Here is a 20,068-nt window from a genome sequence, read left to right as displayed (position 1 = left end):
CCTACAGTACTCAACAGTACAAATCCCTGATGGCAGAGAGGTGCTGGATGGATTTGAGTTTGCCATGAGCCTTTGACCTTGACTTGCTTTAGGGACACACACAGTGTTCCAGAATGAGCTTATTGTTTAGCGTGTACCCTTCCAGCCACACAACTTATCATCTATAGCCTAATATTGGCCTTAAGCGATTTGATTTTATATGTATATGCGAGAAACAAATAAATAAGGATTTAAATGATTTAATTCTTGCTTCTGGCAGAATGTTGTAGAATTATTTATTTTTGTTTTTGTTTAACACTATTGTCCTTTGAGATAGCTTACATAATTCGCAATCTAATTAAGCCTCTGCAACAACGTTGAGTTTCAGTAAGAACAAATGAAGAGGCAGTTTTTAGCTCCAAAATTAGCATTTTATTTGGAAGGTTGGGGTCAGAGATGTATAATTTGTGTTCCAGTACACATGGTTATCCACAAAGCTTAAGTCCAACACCTTTGTCCAGTCTTAAAGCTGATTCCGTAATTAGTGCCGAGCATAACATCCCACCCCCACCCCCAACCCTTTTTGGTACAAATTCAACAGTTGTGCTGACAAGATCACTACTTTAATTTCTTTTTTTTTTAAGTGTGTGTTTTTTTTTTTCTTTTTTTTCTTACAAAAAACTCTCTTAACTTCTACACATTTAATGTCACCCAGATTTTTATTTTTTTTTCTTTCCACTTTGTAAATAAATTTGGGAAACAACAATTTTTTTCCTTTCTGTTGTCATGAAAAGATAAAAACATGCAAAAAACTTGAATTTGTAGTTCAAATTATACATTTACAAGTTTGGAACTTTTTGCACTTCTTCATATACTACATCAAAAGAAAGGATAAAGAAAAAAAAACATTATGTACACATTATCTTATCTTTTTACAGTGAAGTAAAACTTGAAAATACCAGATGATGACTAAGGCAAATGAAGTGTACATAGATTAGACCAAAAAAGTTTTTTGTTGTTTTTGTAAAACACTACATCACTTCAAAAAAAGAGAACAAAAAGCTGCTACAAAAGTATGATTCATAACTCCCTTTATTTGCAACCAGCTGCATAATTTTTTTAATTTTTTTGTGTTTTTTTAGTGAGAAAGTCTAGATGTCTAGCATACTGTACAGTGTTGCTCGTAACTGTTTTTCTTTTCCAACCAAACTAACAAATGATCCTTCATTTCTTCATCGTTGTGGTTCATTTAAATAATCCTCAACAAACAGGAGCATTTTGTAACCAAAGGAGAAAAAAAAAAGCATGTAGAAGCATACCAGAGTGTAACATACTTTGTTTGAAATCACTCCAAAAGTCAGTACCATTAAAGCCTTGAACATAAAACTAATCATTTAGATCCAAAAAAATGTACAAAAAGGCACATTATATCCCAGTGCTTCTGTACTGTGAAATTCAAGTGTAACTGAGCGCATTCAATACCAACAATCTGAATGGTGACAGTCCACCAGTGTTCCCTCCCACTTCCTCCGTAACTGGACCACAGTCTATGCCTAAGCTTTCAACAAGCATATGTATGCGTAGACTACAACAATAAGCCTAGGTTGGTTGTTTTTTGAAAAAAATTCTGAATCAATGTTTATTTTTTTGTTTATTTTCTGTCATGGTTCTACCTTTCTCTCTCTCAGGGAATATCAGCTGTCCATGTCCATCAACAGGAAATCTTTCCTTTTCTTCATTTTTTTTCTCTCTCATCTTTATATCCTTCAGGGCGTGACTGTGTGTCCTAGTCGTCACTTCCACCGTACATGTCTGCCAGTTTTCTAAAGCGAGGGCCCCAGTCGTTGAGGTAATCGTAGTCCTGGTCGCCCCCGCTGCTGGAGGAGTTGAGGGAGCTTAGGGAGCCAGCTGTGGAGCCGCTGCCCTCGTAGTCGAACACTAGCAGGGAGTCGTAGGGAGGAGCGGTGGGGTCATTGTCTGCTGCCTTGAGTCCCTGTACAAAAAAAAAAACAAAACGTTAGATGAGAAGATTAAACACCGTCTCCAACGAGGAGTGAGTCACGTAAAAATAACTCTCTCCCACCCACTACCGCACACAAATGGCTGTACTAAAAACAGTCGGTCGCTCCCTCCGCACTTGCTCAGGAAATAAGGATTAATCAGGCTCTACTGTTCCTGTGTGTTTCCTCTGTGTTGTTTCATTGGGATTCTCCTGATGTTTCTAGGCTGCTGGCTTGATCGAAAGCCAAGATTGAGCATGACCAGTAGCCTCAGATGACAGTTCCATCTCCCCTTACCCCAACTAACACTCCTCTGGCTTTGTACAGGGAGCACGACTCTGGCACCGACACATGGTCGTCTATCATCAGATCAAAATATTTGTAACATTTTATATCTGAATGTGGCCTAAACACTACGCCTAACTGTGGAAACCAGCGAGAACGTGTCTCTGTGTGTTATCGTGAAGCCCGCAGTGCTGGTGGGAGCGGTTCTACTTTCAAGATCATGTTTGACATTCCAAGAAATCCTCACACCGGTGTGAAAAGTCCTCATGGATTGTTATTGATTTCCAGCCTCCTTCCTTAACGGGACTTGGGAGAGTTGATGGATTGCCAATCTAGGAGTTGAGATGCGCTTTGGCCATGAACCATGTGGATCCAGGCTTCGTTTCTCCCTTTTACCCCCTGGAACTGAGGACACCCAACAAATAATAAATGAATTAAAAATAAAGTGGAGCAACATAACGCAGAGAAATGAGACCTCAGCTCGCTGGGAACTTGTCGAAGATTTATAGTTTCCTCCGCACTGCCATTACAGTGCTGAAATGCTCTCAAATAAAAAGATGTACTGAATTAAAGTGCCCGGGCACTTAGCGATTATTTTCCACTTGTTAGCTTTTTGTTAAGTATTTGCTCAGGGCTGTGGTGCTGATAATTTTGTGGGAAATATGACAGATGGATCGTTCATTACAATTACAACCATAATCGCTCTGCTGGTTATAGCCCCCTCCATCTACAACCACAACCCCACTGGCAGTTTCATAAGGTTAGTCAATCACGGAACTCACTGTAATTTCATTGTTAACTGAGTCATACACCGCACCGAAGATAATAACCACTCTTAGTAAAATGGTGAACTCGCTGTCTCTTTTTTCTGCCACGGTTAACAAAGAGATGTGCAATCAATCCACTGTAATCTCTAGGCACACCTAACCCCGCCAGGCTCTATGTAAAACAATGAACGCCATCATTTAAGGTTTGCGTCCCTCTGTGGAGAGACGTCCCACCTGTGGACAACAAAGGTCATTTGAAGTTGGTGCTATTGTATTTAAACTACCCCCTCCCCCTCTGTCAGAACAAAGCAGGAGTTCAGTAATAGACCTTTGTTTGTCAGATTGTCAAGTTAAAGTCCTTCTGCTAAACCTATTCCTATTTTTTGTCCATCTAATTTAATTAGGAGACACAAGCTCCTGGGGCATGTGGAGACCATTCAGGATGGAGATCAGACACACTCCCCCTCCCCAGCCCTCGCTGTCTCCCTGCTCCTCTGGCAGATAGCCCTATCAGTTAGGTCGGATTCCAGCTCCATGTGCATGCTGAAGCTACCATGACTGAGCTTTAGTGGCAGTCAAATTTGGAACTAAAAACAGGTCAGGGTGCTCGGAAATGTCTCAAAGGCCTTGCAAGCACTATAAAATGATATGTTTAAAAAAAAGCTAAAGAAAAAAATAAGTGATCAAGAATGGTTTAAGCTGTCAGGCTGTTACTCGCGGGACAGCACAGACTATTACATTTCATCACATATTAGCTGTTACGACAAGTAACATGGCTCACGGTGAGATTAAAATAAGAGGTGCCTGAGTAAAGGGATCTGAGAGATAGATGTTCGGGGGCAGAGCAGAGAGAGCTAGCTCTAATCTAAAAACATGGGCACCATCCAAAAACTAGGGGAGAACTCCATTTGTAATGCTGTGAAACTCTTGTCTGTTGGAGCTTGTGAAAAATATATGACTGCTCTTTTCATTTTACATTCTCCCTTCATGCTGGAGTCAATGATGGCCTGAGGCAAACGAGGGCACGCCGAACAGTTCACTGCGATAGAAAGCCAATGTATTGCTTCTCGCATCTCCTATTTCTATATCCTGACACATCTATAACTCTACTTTGGCAGAAAATGAGGAGAAAAACAATTATATCCAAGTGAGTTAGCATCATGTACTTTTTGGGCTTTATACATGTTTGAGTGGATATTTCTGAAATGAAAAAAGTTTCAACTTTCTGCTGGGAAAAGATGAAAACAATTCTCATAACGACTGATTCAATTTAAAGTACTTCTCTGTCAACTACAAGGGAGCGAGCAACTCCTTGATGCTCAGTCATATGAGCCAAATTGTTTATTTAGACACAAGTTTATTATAAGAAAACCAGTCAGCTTGGAAATGAAATTCAAGCTTTGCAAGACCTCTGATCCTTTTATTTCAGCTCTTATCCTTGGATTTGATTTTCACCTCACCGCAAAACAATGTCAGATTTCAACAACATTACTGGCTGATGTTTTTACCTCATTGATGAAGTCTCCGATGTCTCCGGGGTGGGGTGCTGCTGACCTCATTGGGTACTGTGGCTCAGGGTGGAGGGGCCTCTCGTCTAGACGGCGGATTCCCACCGGCTTGATGGCATCGGGCTCTATCGTGTCCGGCTGCTGGAGCTGACTCAGGTCATAATCCTGGGGAATACAGACAGAAGGGACTTAGCTAAGCACCGTGGCAAGACCCCAAACTGAGTATGATTATTTAAATAGGTAAGCACATCCTGTGCTGTAAGTAGGAAGAAGTAGTTCAGCTCAGTGGAGGGGAGATTTTAAAGTTAGAATCCAGCGAGAAGAGTTGAGGGAACACAAGGGAAACTTTAATCTTCTTGTCTGTGAAGTACAAGCCCAGGGACAATTTGACACATAAAAAAGCGCCAGCGCTGAGGGGGGGCCAAGCTGAGGACCACATCATACGCTGCAGAGTGTTTGTACTTGGGCGGTGTGCTGCAGGAAGGATGTGCAGGCGACTGTTTTGCTCTAATCAATGCCCAGACACGGGATGGTGGATATGCATAAGCCATTTCTAATCCTATTAACATTACCAAGGCAACCTGAATGGCTCGCAGTTTGCGCAAAGTCATGGGCAAGGAAGAAGGAGGAAAAAAAGGGTGAAGAGAAAAAAAGAGTTAAGAGCGAGAAAGAGGCTGTGGTGAAGAACAACCCAGCTGAGCTGAATGGTATCAGGGTGACAGCAGATATGATAGAGAAAATGCCATTTGAGAATCAGAGTGTGTGCCTAATAAGCGTGCATGATGGATTGTCTCTCTTTAAGAGATTTTCGTAATCCATCCATCTCTAATATGCCCCTTCAAAATTGTCTTTGCTCAGTTGCACACATACCTACACACAGACACTCGAAAGAGTGGAAAAAACGTGCAGATATTCTTGAAACAATTTTACAACAAATCCTCAAATGAAGCACCAACATCCTGAATAGAAAAAACACAACCAAGCAAGAAGTCAGTTTACAAGTACTTTACTCCAGACATTTTTTTGCTATTTGATTTAATACCCAATAACAAAAGCTCTGTTGGTGAATGGGGTATAATAACAGTCACATGCCACACGAAAAAGGTATCCATCATCTTTGGCTCATTTCAGTCCAACTCCCATTTCACCTTGTCTAAGGTCGTGCTCCAGAAGGGTCAGGAACAAGTGACAGGAATTGCAATGGAGCCATATAATGGCTTAACTATGCAGGAAGGTCTAATGATACACCAGCCCCCTTCAGGGATCAGACTCTTCACACATACGCTGGCCTGATGAAATATTTGCCACCGGGGTTCATGACCCACATTCAAAGAAGACTAAACATTGTTAAGCATATATAATATATATATATATATATATATATATATATATATATATATATATATATATATATATATATGCTTTAAAATGCAAGGTGCCTGTTAAAGGATTATGTTGTCGTTCTGTTTTACTGTGATACATTTGGTCGACAGATTACTACCATTCTCATGTCCTTGCAATTATAAGCTTATCATTAGCTCAGCATAAAGACTAGAAATAGGTCTGCTTGTTAGCAGCTCCCCATCTTCGCTGAGGTTACTTCTTACTGTGCAGATCTGAGCATAGTTTTCCTTTTCTTATATACAGCAATATTAATAAAACAAGAGTAAAAAAAAAAAAAAGAAATCCAAAAATTTTAAACTATTTGAAAGCTGTAGATGTAGTTCAGTAATTATTTTCTTTTGCTCAGGGTTATGAAAAATGTAAATAATGACCAAAGGTGCAAAAAAGCAAGCGCTATTTTCTAATAAATTTGGAGTTCTCCTTGAAGTTAAGTCATAGTTCCTCTGATGTGCAGAATGTCTTCTTATCTGTGTAACAGGTGGTTAATTTGTTTCATTCATTGAAAAATAAATCAAAACCTTTCGGGTTTTTCCAAAGCATGCCTTCAAAGCCACACTGGGTTAGGTTAAGGTAAAGGAAATTTTCCTGAGGTCACTTATGGAAGCAGATGGCTCTTTCTCTCCCATTTTTTTTAACTTGCAAACCTGTCCGCAACTGCCTGTCCATCTGTCATTATTTCCTTATTATTACTTTTTTCAATGTGTGCTGAGTGGGTGCCTGATCAGCTGTCTGCCTTTGATGAAATGCGTACTTCACAGAGCAATACAAAACCAGGGCAATGGCAGCAACAACTAAAATCATATACTCTGAGCGCACCCAGTGGTCTGACACTTCAATTTCCTCCCCAGCGGGAGATAGGGAGAACAGAGGTGGGCATTATAAAGTCCACGTTGCTGGGAAAGTCAGGTCTATTTTTTACCCAACACTGACTTCGCCGATTCCACAGACAAGACCATTTTCTCCTGGCTCCCTGCCCTTCTCAGCACCACTCAAAATGGAAGCTTGTTTTCCCTCAATAAATTGCTGCACCCGCTCGTTTGCCTTTGAAGGGTGTTATATCATGTGGCTGTTTCCTTTTCAACATGTTTTGGGCCGCAAGTTTGTGCATTTTGTGCTGGAAAGTGAGGACGCGAATACACAAGTGGTTCAGTCCCTCCTGTCTAATCACTGGCAGATGTGTAATGGCTTTCCAGTCGTATTGTTACCTTAGACAGGGCTTCATTATTGTGCCACAGCAGATGTCTGTCTCTAAATGACATCAGCTTACCAATTACAAGTCTCCCAGGCTAATTTGCTCCTACTCTGGGTCAGGCTGGGGTCTCCCGCACATTTCTGCTATATCTAAGCCACCAAAGCACTTCAGCAAGCAGCAAGAAAATAGCCCATTTGGTATATTACTGCCTTTTTTTTATGAAATGATTCCATTTTGCTAACAAGGGGTTATTAGGACAATTGAATTTGTGCCTGTGTGTGAGCCTGATCAGTGCGGGATGATACAGAGATGTGACTCTCCCGATGCCTGTGGCAATGCATGTCTGTTGTGTTGGTGTTGCGAAGCGGAGAGCAGTTCCAGTTGAGAGACATTCCCAATATTTCTGGAACCAATTGGATCAAAATGTGTTTGCCTTATTGATTCGAGCTTTCGATTTCCAGCTCCCTCCTAGAAAAAAAACTTCCAATTTACGTCTTACAATTCATTGTGAATTGCTGAAGTGTATCCTAAAGCGGCACAATGAGCAGACCTCATGCTAGAATGAAGCATTGTAAGTCTATGCATGCTTGCAAAAGAATCTAGGTGGTCCTCTATGTCCTCTGTAGCTTCAGCTATGCAGAAATTGCTTCCGTGCTGCATAAATATGACCTGAATATTCCACACCAACAAAGACCACACACTGTACAGCTAGATGATGTGTATAGCATGGCATTTCTCTGCAGTGTGAATAGACTCCTAAGCTGCAATAACACAAAGGTTCTCCACAAAACAAGAAAAGAAAGAAAAAGAACAAAAAGTTGTTTGGATAAACATATAAACATGTTACAATGCAAAAAGAATTTTAGAAATCTGAGCATTATTGTCATTATTATTAACTTAAAAATGTGCTGTTGTGGAATTTTGATACTTTTTGGATACATCAAAGAATTACAGTTATTTAGGACCATTAAAATCTGGTTTATTAACTGCCCCTGAGATGTTTTCTTGTTTCATATCTCCCTATACTAAACTATGCTGACACAGTCCAAATAAAAAAAAAACCCCAAAAAAACCAGAAACTTTGAATTTGTAAAGTATTTCTCTGTTACTTTCTTTATTAATGCCTAATTGATATAGACATCAAGACATACAGTAATGTGCAAAAATCAAAAACAGAGTCTCTATAATTATAACCAACTAGATAGTCGATATATGGTACAATCACCTTTACTCTTTGACACACCTGAACTCTCCCTGGCAAGCTTTCCTAAGCAGTCTTCAGGAATAGTTCTCCAGGCTTCTTGAAGGACACTGAAAGCTGATTGACGGTGGTCTATCATGTGTTTTTCTATTCAGGTATACTTTTATTTGGGGTCTTTGTCATGCTGAAACATTTCCATGTTGCAATTAAATGCTTTGCAGATGATACTGCATGGTAGATAAAATCTGATTGTACTTTGCTGCGTTCATAATTCCATGAAGTTTGACAGTGAGAGCAGACCCAAACCATGACAGAGCCTCCACCGTGTTTTACAGTTGGCTGTAGACTCTCGTGCCGTACTTCTGTCCTGATCTTCTCTGAACATACTGACAACAATTTGAACTAAAGATTTCACACCATAAGACTTTCTGTTAATTTTGATTATAGTACTTGTGTAAGTTTGCATCACTCAGCCTTTGTTTGCCTGATGGATACGGATTGTTTTTTAGGCGAACTACTTCAGTTTCCTCAGTTCTTTTTAGGGCACAGTGCACATCGTGGCGAAATATGCCAAGTTTTTGGACACTAGCTCTTTGGGAATGACTTTCTTGGTGCAAAAAATACTTTGTTAAATACCTGTGTTGTCTGTGGTATTTTCAGTAGATTCAACTAAATTGGGGTGAGGGTGTTTGCTAGTAACTAATACAAGGCATAAAATGAAAATTCATCAATTATCAATTAAGTTAAACAAAAAAATCTCTGAAAATAATCAGGTACAAGGACTGGACTGAAAATGAGTGAAAAAAGCAGCAATTATCCATAAAAACATTTGCTGCTTTGAAAGATCCTTTAGAAACCCAGGGAAACTATTGCTCAGGACCATTTTAAAAACAAGAACGTCTGGCTCCTTGTAAACAAAATATAAAGAATTGTGGGGTAGCTCAAGGCTTGCGCACAGTACTCTATGATTCATTTATTATTTATTATTAATTTAACTTTTCAATTCAGCACAGTTTGGGTTTTATATCGTTTGTTTGGGGCTGAATAAAAAAGCAGACACTGCCACAAATGTCATCAGATTCTCTTAAAATCATTTAAATCCTGGTACAATTCACAATCAGTAATTAACATCTGTTGTTACCTATTCTATTGAGAACAGCAGATTTTCTGATTCTTTAGAGGTGCACCCAAACTGTTATGATTCTTACCTGATCCTCTTCTCCTCCACCTTCTTCATCATACTTCAGGATGTTGTCTCTCACGTCATCCTCAGGATCGATAAGGAGCTGCTTAGCCTGACGTTCTTTATCACGACGCTTCATCCACACCACAAACATCAGCACGAGAACTAATAGGCAGAAAGAAAAGCAGCTCTCATACAATGAAAAATAATAACCTGCATATTTTCATTCAAATGTAATCGGATCCAGTGTTTTAGAGCTTGGACGTGGGCCTGATCAAGGCTATCTTTTTGTTAATCCTGCGGTAATCTAGTGATATCTCGGATAATGTTTAGCTGTTTTTATAATTCCCGTGTGCGTTCCCGTGGTGTGCTGTTTGAGAGAGCCACTGAGACACTCACTGAGGAGGATGATGATGCAGAGCAGAATGGAGATGATGGCGCCTGTGCCTAGGCCGGCAGCCATGATGTGCTGCTGGTCAGTGCAGTCTCCGTTCATGTCGCACTGGCACACTTTAATCCGCAGGTAGGAGGTGTTAGACATGGGCAGGTTGCCTGAGTCCGTGATTATGATGGGGATCTCATAGATACCACTTTCAAGGAAGCCAATCTTCAGGCTCACCTGAGCATAGTCACCTGAGAGACGGACAGGAGAAAAGAGCTGTCTTAGCACCTTGTTAGAGGAAACACATTTCGAGTGGTGAGTCTAAAGATTAAATAACTCAGGCTGTTTAAATATAAAAGAGACAGGAAGCCTTTCATAGGGGATTAAGTCTAAACTCTGAATGCTTGTTTGTGTAGACTATGTTCGCAGCGTGATTACACTCCTATTACCACAAATATGCAACATAAATTCCTACCTGGAAGTTGCATCAGCATATCTAATCCAAAACATGGTCCTGATTTGGATTTGGAGCTTATAAATCTACTGAATGCGTTTTGATAATGCTGCTTAGGCTAAATTCCCAGCTGCGATAATCCAAATGCCATTATCCTATTAAGATATATTCACTGCGTTTCAACTCGCACCATCTAGTAGCTAACAAACAACAGATGAGTTCCTACACTCGTGTTTTGTTGTAAATTAGCATAAACAATTAGTGACTGCTGAGTAAGGTTAATATATTGTTTCATTGTCAGATCTGGCTGTGTGATTTCTACAGCGTGTAACTAATACACAAATTTCACATGTGCTTTGGAGGATAACAGATGTGAATGCTATAAATACTGTATGATTTGAGACTTTGGAGTTTTCTAATTAATCATCAAATGCCACTTTTTACTTTTCTTTTACATCAACAAACACAAACGTGGGCACGCAAGCGCAAAACAGCCGAATTGCCTTCTGTCACACGCTATCAGGGGAACAGTAAAACGAAGGTTAGTTTTACTAAATTAGCCCAGGGCTCGAGCGCCTGAGCAGCACAGTGAAATCATAGTCTGCATCTTACCGCTGATTCTTGTTATGGTCCAGTTTCTCCGAACATCAACGGGCCTGTTGGCTAACTCAAAGGCGAATGGCCCAGCATTTGGGCTCAGGTCTCCATCAAATGCAGTGATGTTGATGGCATTCGGGTCTGGCTTTTCACATATTTCCACCTCCTGAGGGGACACCCGGGGCGCATTGTCATTGATATCCAGTAGGAAGATTTGGAGAGTTCCTGTGCCACTTGCTGGCGGTATACCTGTGTAAAATAAAAAACACACATATAGTTAACATCAACTTTTTACGAGACGTAAGATTTCCCAAAATTCACATATGGAAAGCAATACTTGCTATTGAAATGCCATCTCTCATTTCGCAGTTATTATACAGTGGACATAGAAAAGTAAAGCATGAAGTTTAAACTTTGGGTTTCACTCTAAAAAGCTTTTTGCTCTAGTGGAGGAAGATCCGCACAAAATGAATACTGATCTGAGAATTTAATCTTATGTGGGGAGATGGGCCGAAACACTTGGATATCAGAACATTTAGTGTGTGTGTGTGTGTGTGTGTGTGTGTGTGTGTGTGTCTCTGAGTGTGTATGTTTGTATGTGTGTCTGAAGAACGTCTTCCTGACGAAGGGCACGGGTCGGGAATACTAAAGCAGACAAACAGAGCCCACTGTCGCTCCTCTCAGGCTCCTCTATGTATTCACTCAGCTAAGAGGCTTTTTTACCATTCAGGCCACGCTCAAAGGAGCTAGTCATCCAATCCTGACCCATTAATGCTGAGAAACCTCTTTATTGGTGGAGTTTTTAAGCCTATTGGCCTAAGCTATGCTCCGTAGAACAGGGTAAACCTGAACAGAGGTAAATCCCGCCAGTTCAGAGACGAGGTGAATACATCCACATGCTCTGGGATTGCTAGCACATTAACCCCCCAATAAGGTGCTCGGCGTTTCAGATGTGCCAAGTGCCTGGTTTAAGGTTGACCTTCGAGAATTGAGAATGTCTTTGTGGCTTTAACCAAGATAGATTTTTTTTTCAGCAGATGCGTTGCACTTGTGCACTGGCTTCAGGTGAAACACATCACAGAGGTAGTCAAAGTGATGCAAGGTGGAAGATAGACCTTTGAGAGGTAGGCTACACTAGACAGCTAGGCTTCCTTTAGAGAAGTGAGTATTAGCTCTTACTGCATCCATCTAGATAGATACGTACCATTGTCAGTAGCCAGGAATGTTGCATTGTACAGATTGTTCTTCACGTAAGGTGATTCTCGGTCCAAAATGGCAATCGTTGTGATCCGGCCGGTGTTTGTGTCGATCCTTAACCAGTTGGCTGGATCTGAGAGTTTGGAGTACCTGAAGAGAAATACAAAGAGATTCACACAGTGACTCGTTATTTCAAGCCAGGCGTTATTTACCGAGTTCTCTGATAAAAGCATCGAGAATGTCTCAAAGGTTTAATTTTGTATTCTGCTGGAAAAAAAAGTCTGTTTCCAGCTTGGCATTTTATTCTTTTTGTCTTTATTAGTTTACACGGAATAAATATTTTAGACCATGAATTTTTACATAATTATTCTAACTTTGGAGAGCAGCCTCACGGGGGAAACCAAACTCAGTAGCTCAAACTAATTTGTAGGACAAGCCGTGGAATTACAAAGCTAGCTCATTTCTCATGGACTGTTTTCAAGCAGATAAATACTTCCACTGCCAAATAGCTGTGATGAAAAGGAAAAAAAATAAGGCTGAAGAATGAGATGGAGACTGCTGCTGGCTGCTAAGTGTTATCTTAACAGGCCTAATGGAGAGAATAGCTGTCACCTTAACCTACCATATTACTCCATATTTTTCACATGCTCAATAGCATTATTCATATTAGAAGCTGGATGTGATGTACTTGAAAAGGGGGAGAACACATTCGAGGAAATTGGGCTAACTTTAAAGATTAGAGGAATTCTTCCAAATTTCCACATCTGAAAGGTGGACTCGAATCTTTTGAAGAGGTGTAAAGTTTCAATCAGACTCTCCTTTTTACTTTTTACTGTAAAATGTACCTGATGGTTTGCTGCATGAAGCGATCAGGATCCTGTGCACTGAAAGTGGTCAGTGTTGACTGTGGCATCATTCCCTCTTCAAGCCTAACGAATTTGGGGTTGGGCTCAAAGTAAGGACTCTCATTGACATCTATCACTCTGATGGAGACGGTGGCAGTGGACTGTCGGGGAGTGTGGATGCCTTTGGCCAGGGAAACTTCATTCCTCGCTTCCACTGTCAGCACATACGTCCTGCTGGTTTCATAATCAATAGGCTGAAAAACAGTAAAGGAGATTGGAGTGAATCACACCTTAAACATATAGGGTAAACTAAATCACATGAAAATTGTGGTTATGTGTCACTGATCTGAAAGCAATAACTAAATCATTTTCTTCGTCTTTGCCTGAAAAATGCTATCGTGAACACTTGCATTGGACAGTGGGACGAGATAAAGAGACTAAATCCTTTTATGGTCAGCTCAAGGATACAAAACAGCAGGAGAGCTGGTGTAAGAGATGCGCAACCAATCTTTTCCATTTGAAATGTGGTCGGAATTAACAAAAAAAAAGGATTTAAATCTTTCATTATATTTTAAAATTTTGATTTTGCACAATATTTGTTAGGAACAAAGCTTTTACAAAATATGAATTGCTGTCACTAAATTAACCTTTGTAAAAAAAAAAAAAAAAAAAAAAAGACAAAATCCGAGAGGTGCTGCAATTTATCAGTACTCGTCTACAGATGCTTTACACAAAATTATTTTTCTACTTTCAGATAATTAATCAGGGCGGATTGCTAATGGGTTTTTACAGACAAGAGGTGAGATGACATATGAGGCAACTTTCCTTCTATTAAATCCATGCATCTCCTAATCAAATAAACATGACCCATGTTTTTCATGCCAGACCACATGTCATGTATCATTGCAAACATATATGCATACATATACTATGCGTTTCCATGGGATTACAGGCTGTTTGAAGAGCTTTTTCAATAGGAGGCTTTACCTTGACGACTGTTACCAAGCCCTCATTAGTGGTTGGATCAGTGGGCACGGAGAACCTGCCGGTGGGGTCGCCCCCGGTGATTTTGTAGACAGCATTCCAGGCCGGCGTGTTGGGCTGGTCCTTGTCAGTCACTGTCAGGTTAGCCACAATGACATTCACGCGGTTTTCAGGCACCTCGCCGAAAAACTGCATGAATAAACCATGAACACAGAGAGCAGCGAGCTGTTAGTGATACTGCTGTGGCAGCGAAAAATACACTGAGCCTTGTCTCACACGGCACAGCAGGACCGATCTTGGGTAAATAGATATCTAAGGTAACTTATCATGTCGTCATGGTCATCTCATTCCCCGTGCTCCCCCGATAGCACAACAGTAGCATTACAAATTTCAGTGATTCACAGGCACAGCAAGTGCCTCTTTCACTCGGGCAGGCATCCCCTGTACTTGCATGTGTCAACATTTGGAGGGGGATATAACACTTTACGCATGGCTGGTAACTTGTATATCTGTGTATGGCTTCAGAAATGCAGGGCAAGCAGAACTAGGTAAGTGAGCAGAACCGATAGCTGAGTGCATATATCTACATTGGGGTGAAACAGGAGTCCTTGTGGTGCCTCTTTTACGCTAAGATTGCTGTGCTGACATCTCCGATATGAGCTTGTTTCTTACCGTCTCAGCAGTAAACTCTGGCGGGTTGTCGTTAATGTCAGTGACTCTGATGACAGCCGTGGCCGTGTTAGAGAGGCCATACATGGGATTGCCCTCCATGTCACTGGCCTGGATTATCAGTGTGTACTGTGGCACTTTCTAAAGGGAAAGGAAAAAGAGGCTGAATTAGCATCACTCCCAATGGCATCATCAAAAAATCTCTATTTGAAGCTTCATAAAAACAGGATCCATTCTTAAGACTATTGAATTGATTGAGGCTCCCTATTAAGAAGGCAGCACACTGTAAATCAGTATTAATGTGTCCAAATAAAGTGAAACCAAACTGAACAGGCTAGCTTCATAATTATCGTGACTGATGGTGGGTTTTTTATATTAATCTGGTTTATTTCCTGTGAGGTACTCTGAATTTGTTTGTGTGTCTCTGTGTGCGCGTGCGAAAAGTACATCTCTGCTCTGGACAGTATCATGAAGCTAACAAATGACTCTTTTCACATTAAAAACCACTCAGGTGATGGACCAGTTGCTAGGTAATGAGAGTCGGCCAAATTACTTTCATGGTGGCAACTGGCGGACATAAAATGGTGGCCCCCAGGGTGGAAGTGATTGAGCAGCCACCTCAGCCAGATTGCCCTCACTAGAATTGAACCAACTGGCAACTAGCTGTATATATTACTTTATTTATTATGAGATAGATCCCTGCAATTCCAGAGATGGAAAAATAAGATGAAAGTACAGCTCGTAGGCTAGAAAAAAGACAGAAGAAAAAAACAAAGAAAAGAAAAACACAGAGAAGGTGAAAATGAAGAAAGTCCAGTTCTACTTCTCTTTTAATTCTAAATAAGAAATATTCCCGTTGGCTTTTTAGCTCTCAGACAGCCTTGATATATGTTTAAGCAGCTTTGGCATTCCTTTAAAAAGGAATCGAAACATAAACCTCAAATGCACTGATATATCTCCAGAGTAAGAAGATGAAGAACATGGAATATAACGGATGGCCTTGCTAATGAAGGTGTCACTTAAATGCAGGTGCAGTATGCCTATTAAATCAACCTTCTTAAACACAATTTTTACAGTCAGAGTAAGGTAGTAACAGTATTTGAGCAGATTAAACAAGCACCAAGGAAAGAAAAGTGTCAAATACCTCTCTGTCCAGGCCTGCTGCTACTGTAATGATGCCTCCGGTTTTGTTGTTGATGGTGAACATATTGGAGGTTGGACTCTCGGGATTCTGAGACAAGATCTTGTAACGTAGCATCCCATTGGCTGTTTTGGGGTCATCTTTGTCAACAGCCGTCACTGTCATAACAAATGATCCTAAGGGATAGAAAGAACGAGACAGGGTGTCGATATTTTCACGTCACCGCTCTAATTGGCAATCAAAATACATTAGAAGTTCAGCGAATGCCGCTACGCTGAACACAACCTGAATTATAGCTCTGCTGTAATACATCCTTAATGCTTTTGTTTTCTTATAATACAGCTGATCGCTAGACAAAGTGATAACACAGTGGCCACCCCAGAAATGCCATCAATACTCTTTAATCTGCAAACACAGTGGTAGAGAATACACTTTATTACCTGGCTTGGAACCCTCTGGAACGGTGCCATTCCAGATCTGATGGGTGAACTCGGGTCTGTTGTCATTCATGTCGATCACATTGATCACAATATCAATAGGGTTTTCAACTTGGTTTCCATTCAGGTCTACTGCATGAGCTCTTAGCTGGAGGAAAATACAAACACATCTGTACTATAAGCACTGTTCAAGTAAAGGATGTTCTCATACACATAAACAACATATGGGCTTGAACCACAAAGCACTTACTCAGTCTCACCTATCAAACTTTGTGTTAAAGCCATTACAAGAATTAGTCTTATACCAACTTGTGTGCGGGTTACTGCTCATATACAGTGCCTTGAAAAAGTATTTGGAGTACTTTTCCACGTTTTGCCACGTTACAACAACATATTTTAACAGAGATTATATGTGATAGCCACATAAAGTGTGGCGTGCATTTGTTTTCAGCTTCCTTTACTTGGATAGTCCACCTATGTGTACTTTAACTTCATTATAAATACAGCTGTTCTGTGAAGGCTTCAGAGGTTTGCTAATTCAAATGTATTTATATAGGTCCAAAACAAACATCATGTGCCTCAAAGTGCTTTATCTTTTAAGGTAAAGACCCAACAATAATACAGAGACAACCTTAAAATAACCTCCTATGAACAAACACTTGGCAACAGTGGGAAGGAAAAACTCTCTTTTCCAGGAAGCAGGATCAGAGAGCCATCTGCAAAAGACCAGGCCCTGTTACAGTATAACTAAGGGAGGATTCGGGGTCACCTGATCCAGGCATAACTATAAGCCTTATCTAGAAGGAAAGTTTAAGTCTAATCCTAAAAGTAGAGAGGGTGTCTTTCTATCGAATCCAAACTGGGAGCTGGTTCCACAGAAGAGAGGCCAGAGAGCCTCGGAGAGCATTAGTGAACAAAAAAAAGCATCATGAAAACCAGGAAACATACCAGACATGTCAGCGATAAAGTTGTGGAGAAGTTTAAAGCAGGGTTGTATTATGAAAACATATTTTGGGTTTTCAGTATCTCACAGACCACTTTTCAATCTATCATCTGAAAAAAATTATGAAACATAGTGGTGGCAACATCATCATGTTGTTGGGAAGTTGGCGAGAGATCATGGGAAAGTGGATGGAGCTAAATACTGGGCAATCCTGGAAGGAAACCTGTTTGAGGCTGCAACATTCTTGAGACTGGGCGGAGGTTCACCTTCCAACAGCGACAACGACCCTAAACATACAGCCAGAGCTACAATGAAATGGATTAGGTCCAAGCCTATTCATGCATTAGAATGGCCCATTTGAAGTCCAGACCTAAATCCTATTGAGAATCTGTGGAAAGACTTTAATATTGGTGTTCACAGACACTCAATCTGACTGAGCTAGAGCTATTTTGCAAAGAAGAATGGGCAGAAATTGCAGTCTGTCGATGTGCAAAGCTAGTAGACACAAACCCCGAAAGACTTGCAACTGTAATTGCAGCAAAAGGTTCAAAAAAGTACTGACACAAGTGAGCTGAATACAAACGCACGGGACACTTTTCAGATGTTTCTTTATAAAAAAGATGCATATTTTTCTTCTACTTTACAATTATACCCTTCTTTGTGTCGGTCCATCACATAAAATCCCAATAAAATTCATTTATGTTTGTGGCTGTGACATAACAAAACATGGAGAAATTCAAAGAGTATGAATACTTTTTCAACGCGCTGTAAAGACAGCTATGCATGTATAGCAAAAGATAAAGGACGACTATATTTATTCAAATGAAATGCCACAGCTGTTTCATGGATGTCTCGCGAGACAAATACATTCTGGTTTAACTCATATCATATTTACCATATTCATCATTTATCATAGTTATACTGCTGCCTAACATGGAAGCCCATTTGTTTTATAAGACTAAATCTGATTCACTGCATCTTTTTGTTGTTCAAGTCTATTTTGTCCAACATAATGTATGCTTCATGCCTAACATGGGATTTAAATTCACTCATACATGAGTTGTCATACTTTTATAGCATAAAAGTATAAAAACAAATGATAAATTCAGAGTTATATCTGTGGCAGCAAATATAGTTACTCTATTAGATCCAAGCTCTCTAAACAGATTGACAGATACTACTTCTTAACTCACTGTGATAATTCCCATCAAATGAATGAAGATAAAGTTCACCAACTTGTAATGAAGAAACTCACACGGGTAGAAATGGTATATAAAATGAAGCCAAATCAACTTAACTGACACATTATTACAACAGAACTCTACACACATACACGCACACTGACACTACAAAGGAGAGGATAACTAAAATCTTAATGATTTTGTCGGTTTTCTTTCAGGTGATGTTATGTATCGAGTGCAGCAGCAGAATAGCATCATCTATTATACTAGTCTTTTACCACAAGTTGCTGTGTGATTCTTATACCTGGTGCTTGAATTGCAAAATATTCAGTGGACTTCATGTTACAGTGTCAAGTGCAGACAGCAACATTAATAGAGGAAATTGCAAAAACTACAAAAGAATTACGGACATATAGCTTAAATTGAACAAGCATAGACATCTGTGACTTTGTGACCTTCCAAGGCCAGTTGATTAGACTTTACAAGACGAATATGTCAAAGGCTATGATTTCATTTAAACTACAACCTTTATGATTTTCTACCATATTGCTTTCAAGCACATTATTTAAGTCAAACTTAATGGAATGGAAAAACCACTAATACAGCAGCATCGCAGCTCATTGTGATATATCTAACACACATACAATTTATTCAAAATCCTTGAAATTCTCAGACGGATAAGTCAGATTTCCTGGGAGACCCCCAGTCTTTATGGAATCTGAGATTGTTAAGGCTACACATGACTCTTGAGCACATGCCAATTGGCAGGCACGTACAGCACTACCACAGAACATTTCTCTTTATAATCCAGAATGGAAAAAACCTTTTCAAATCACAAGGAATTATTGAAGAGGGCCTTTGTTTCTAACTATTTTACATGACTCACATGGAAGCTGGAGATGTGCTCCCGATCAAGGGGCTTGTTGACAGACAGCTCTCCGGAAATTGGGTCGATGATGAAGATTCCAGTGGGAGGCTGGTCAGCACCCGGGCCTGTCACGCTGTATCGCAGGGATCGGTTTTTATCATGATCTGATCGGATCTGTTGGTATAAAGATTTGTTAATGATAGGGCACACACACACACCCATATATATATATATATATATATATATATATATATATATATATATATATATATATATATATATATATATATATATATATATATATATATATTGTGTGTGTGTGTGTGTGTGAATGAAACCCACCCAATAATCCCTGAATTGCTAATTATTTCTAGTACTAATCAATGATTTCAACAGCAATCACAATATTGGTTTAAAAATAGGTTGTTATGTGAATACAATAGTACATAAAATGAGTGTCTACATATACACGTATTGAAATTCTCTCTTGGCTGTCTATCCTGCTTGCCATGTAAGCTGAGACCCCAGCTCCTGCACTCTTGATCCGTTCTGAGCAAACTGAGCTTTTCCTCTTCCTGATATCACCCACTAAAGCCAATAAACATCCCATCAAATATGGCCGGATTAAAAATAAATCATACTTAGAGAATGTACAGTACTTAACACTCTGTAAGAAAGTAAGCTTAATATGCTGAAAGGATCTACTTCTTAGCCGTCTCAAGCTTTCCGTGTCCTCTGTCAGCCACTCACACCTAGCCCTGACTAGAGAATTGGTGTAAATGAATTGGGTTGTGTCTGTCCTTGAGCCATGAAAAAAGGAGTGTAATATCTCAGCAGTCAACCGAAGAGCA

General features: G+C 40.0%; 1 protein-coding gene across 1 annotated transcript in view; it reads right to left on the bottom strand.

Annotated features, from left to right (window-relative positions):
- Positions 1 to 679: 679 nt before the first annotated feature.
- cdh2 (cadherin 2, type 1, N-cadherin (neuronal)) overlaps positions 680 to 20,068 on the bottom strand; it is a 60,214-nt gene continuing 40,825 nt past the window's right edge. The window contains exons 5-16 of the mRNA XM_004542736.6: positions 19,236 to 19,391; positions 16,229 to 16,373; positions 15,792 to 15,964; positions 14,651 to 14,788; positions 13,982 to 14,167; positions 12,995 to 13,248; positions 12,157 to 12,299; positions 10,968 to 11,201; positions 9,919 to 10,152; positions 9,545 to 9,684; positions 4,540 to 4,704; positions 680 to 1,972 (exon numbers count right to left, since the gene is read on the bottom strand). Coding sequence (XP_004542793.3) covers positions 1,766 to 1,972; positions 4,540 to 4,704; positions 9,545 to 9,684; positions 9,919 to 10,152; positions 10,968 to 11,201; positions 12,157 to 12,299; positions 12,995 to 13,248; positions 13,982 to 14,167; positions 14,651 to 14,788; positions 15,792 to 15,964; positions 16,229 to 16,373; positions 19,236 to 19,391 — 2,175 coding nt within the window. The 3' untranslated portion in view covers positions 680 to 1,765. The remainder of the gene's footprint in view (positions 1,973 to 4,539; positions 4,705 to 9,544; positions 9,685 to 9,918; positions 10,153 to 10,967; positions 11,202 to 12,156; positions 12,300 to 12,994; positions 13,249 to 13,981; positions 14,168 to 14,650; positions 14,789 to 15,791; positions 15,965 to 16,228; positions 16,374 to 19,235; positions 19,392 to 20,068) is intronic.

Source organism: Maylandia zebra, linkage group LG18 (genome assembly GCF_041146795.1).
Source record: "Maylandia zebra isolate NMK-2024a linkage group LG18, Mzebra_GT3a, whole genome shotgun sequence".
Taxonomy (NCBI): domain Eukaryota; kingdom Metazoa; phylum Chordata; class Actinopteri; order Cichliformes; family Cichlidae; genus Maylandia; species Maylandia zebra.
The sequence above is the reverse complement of the archived record's forward strand: the minus strand, read 5'-3'. Positions and strand labels throughout refer to the sequence as shown.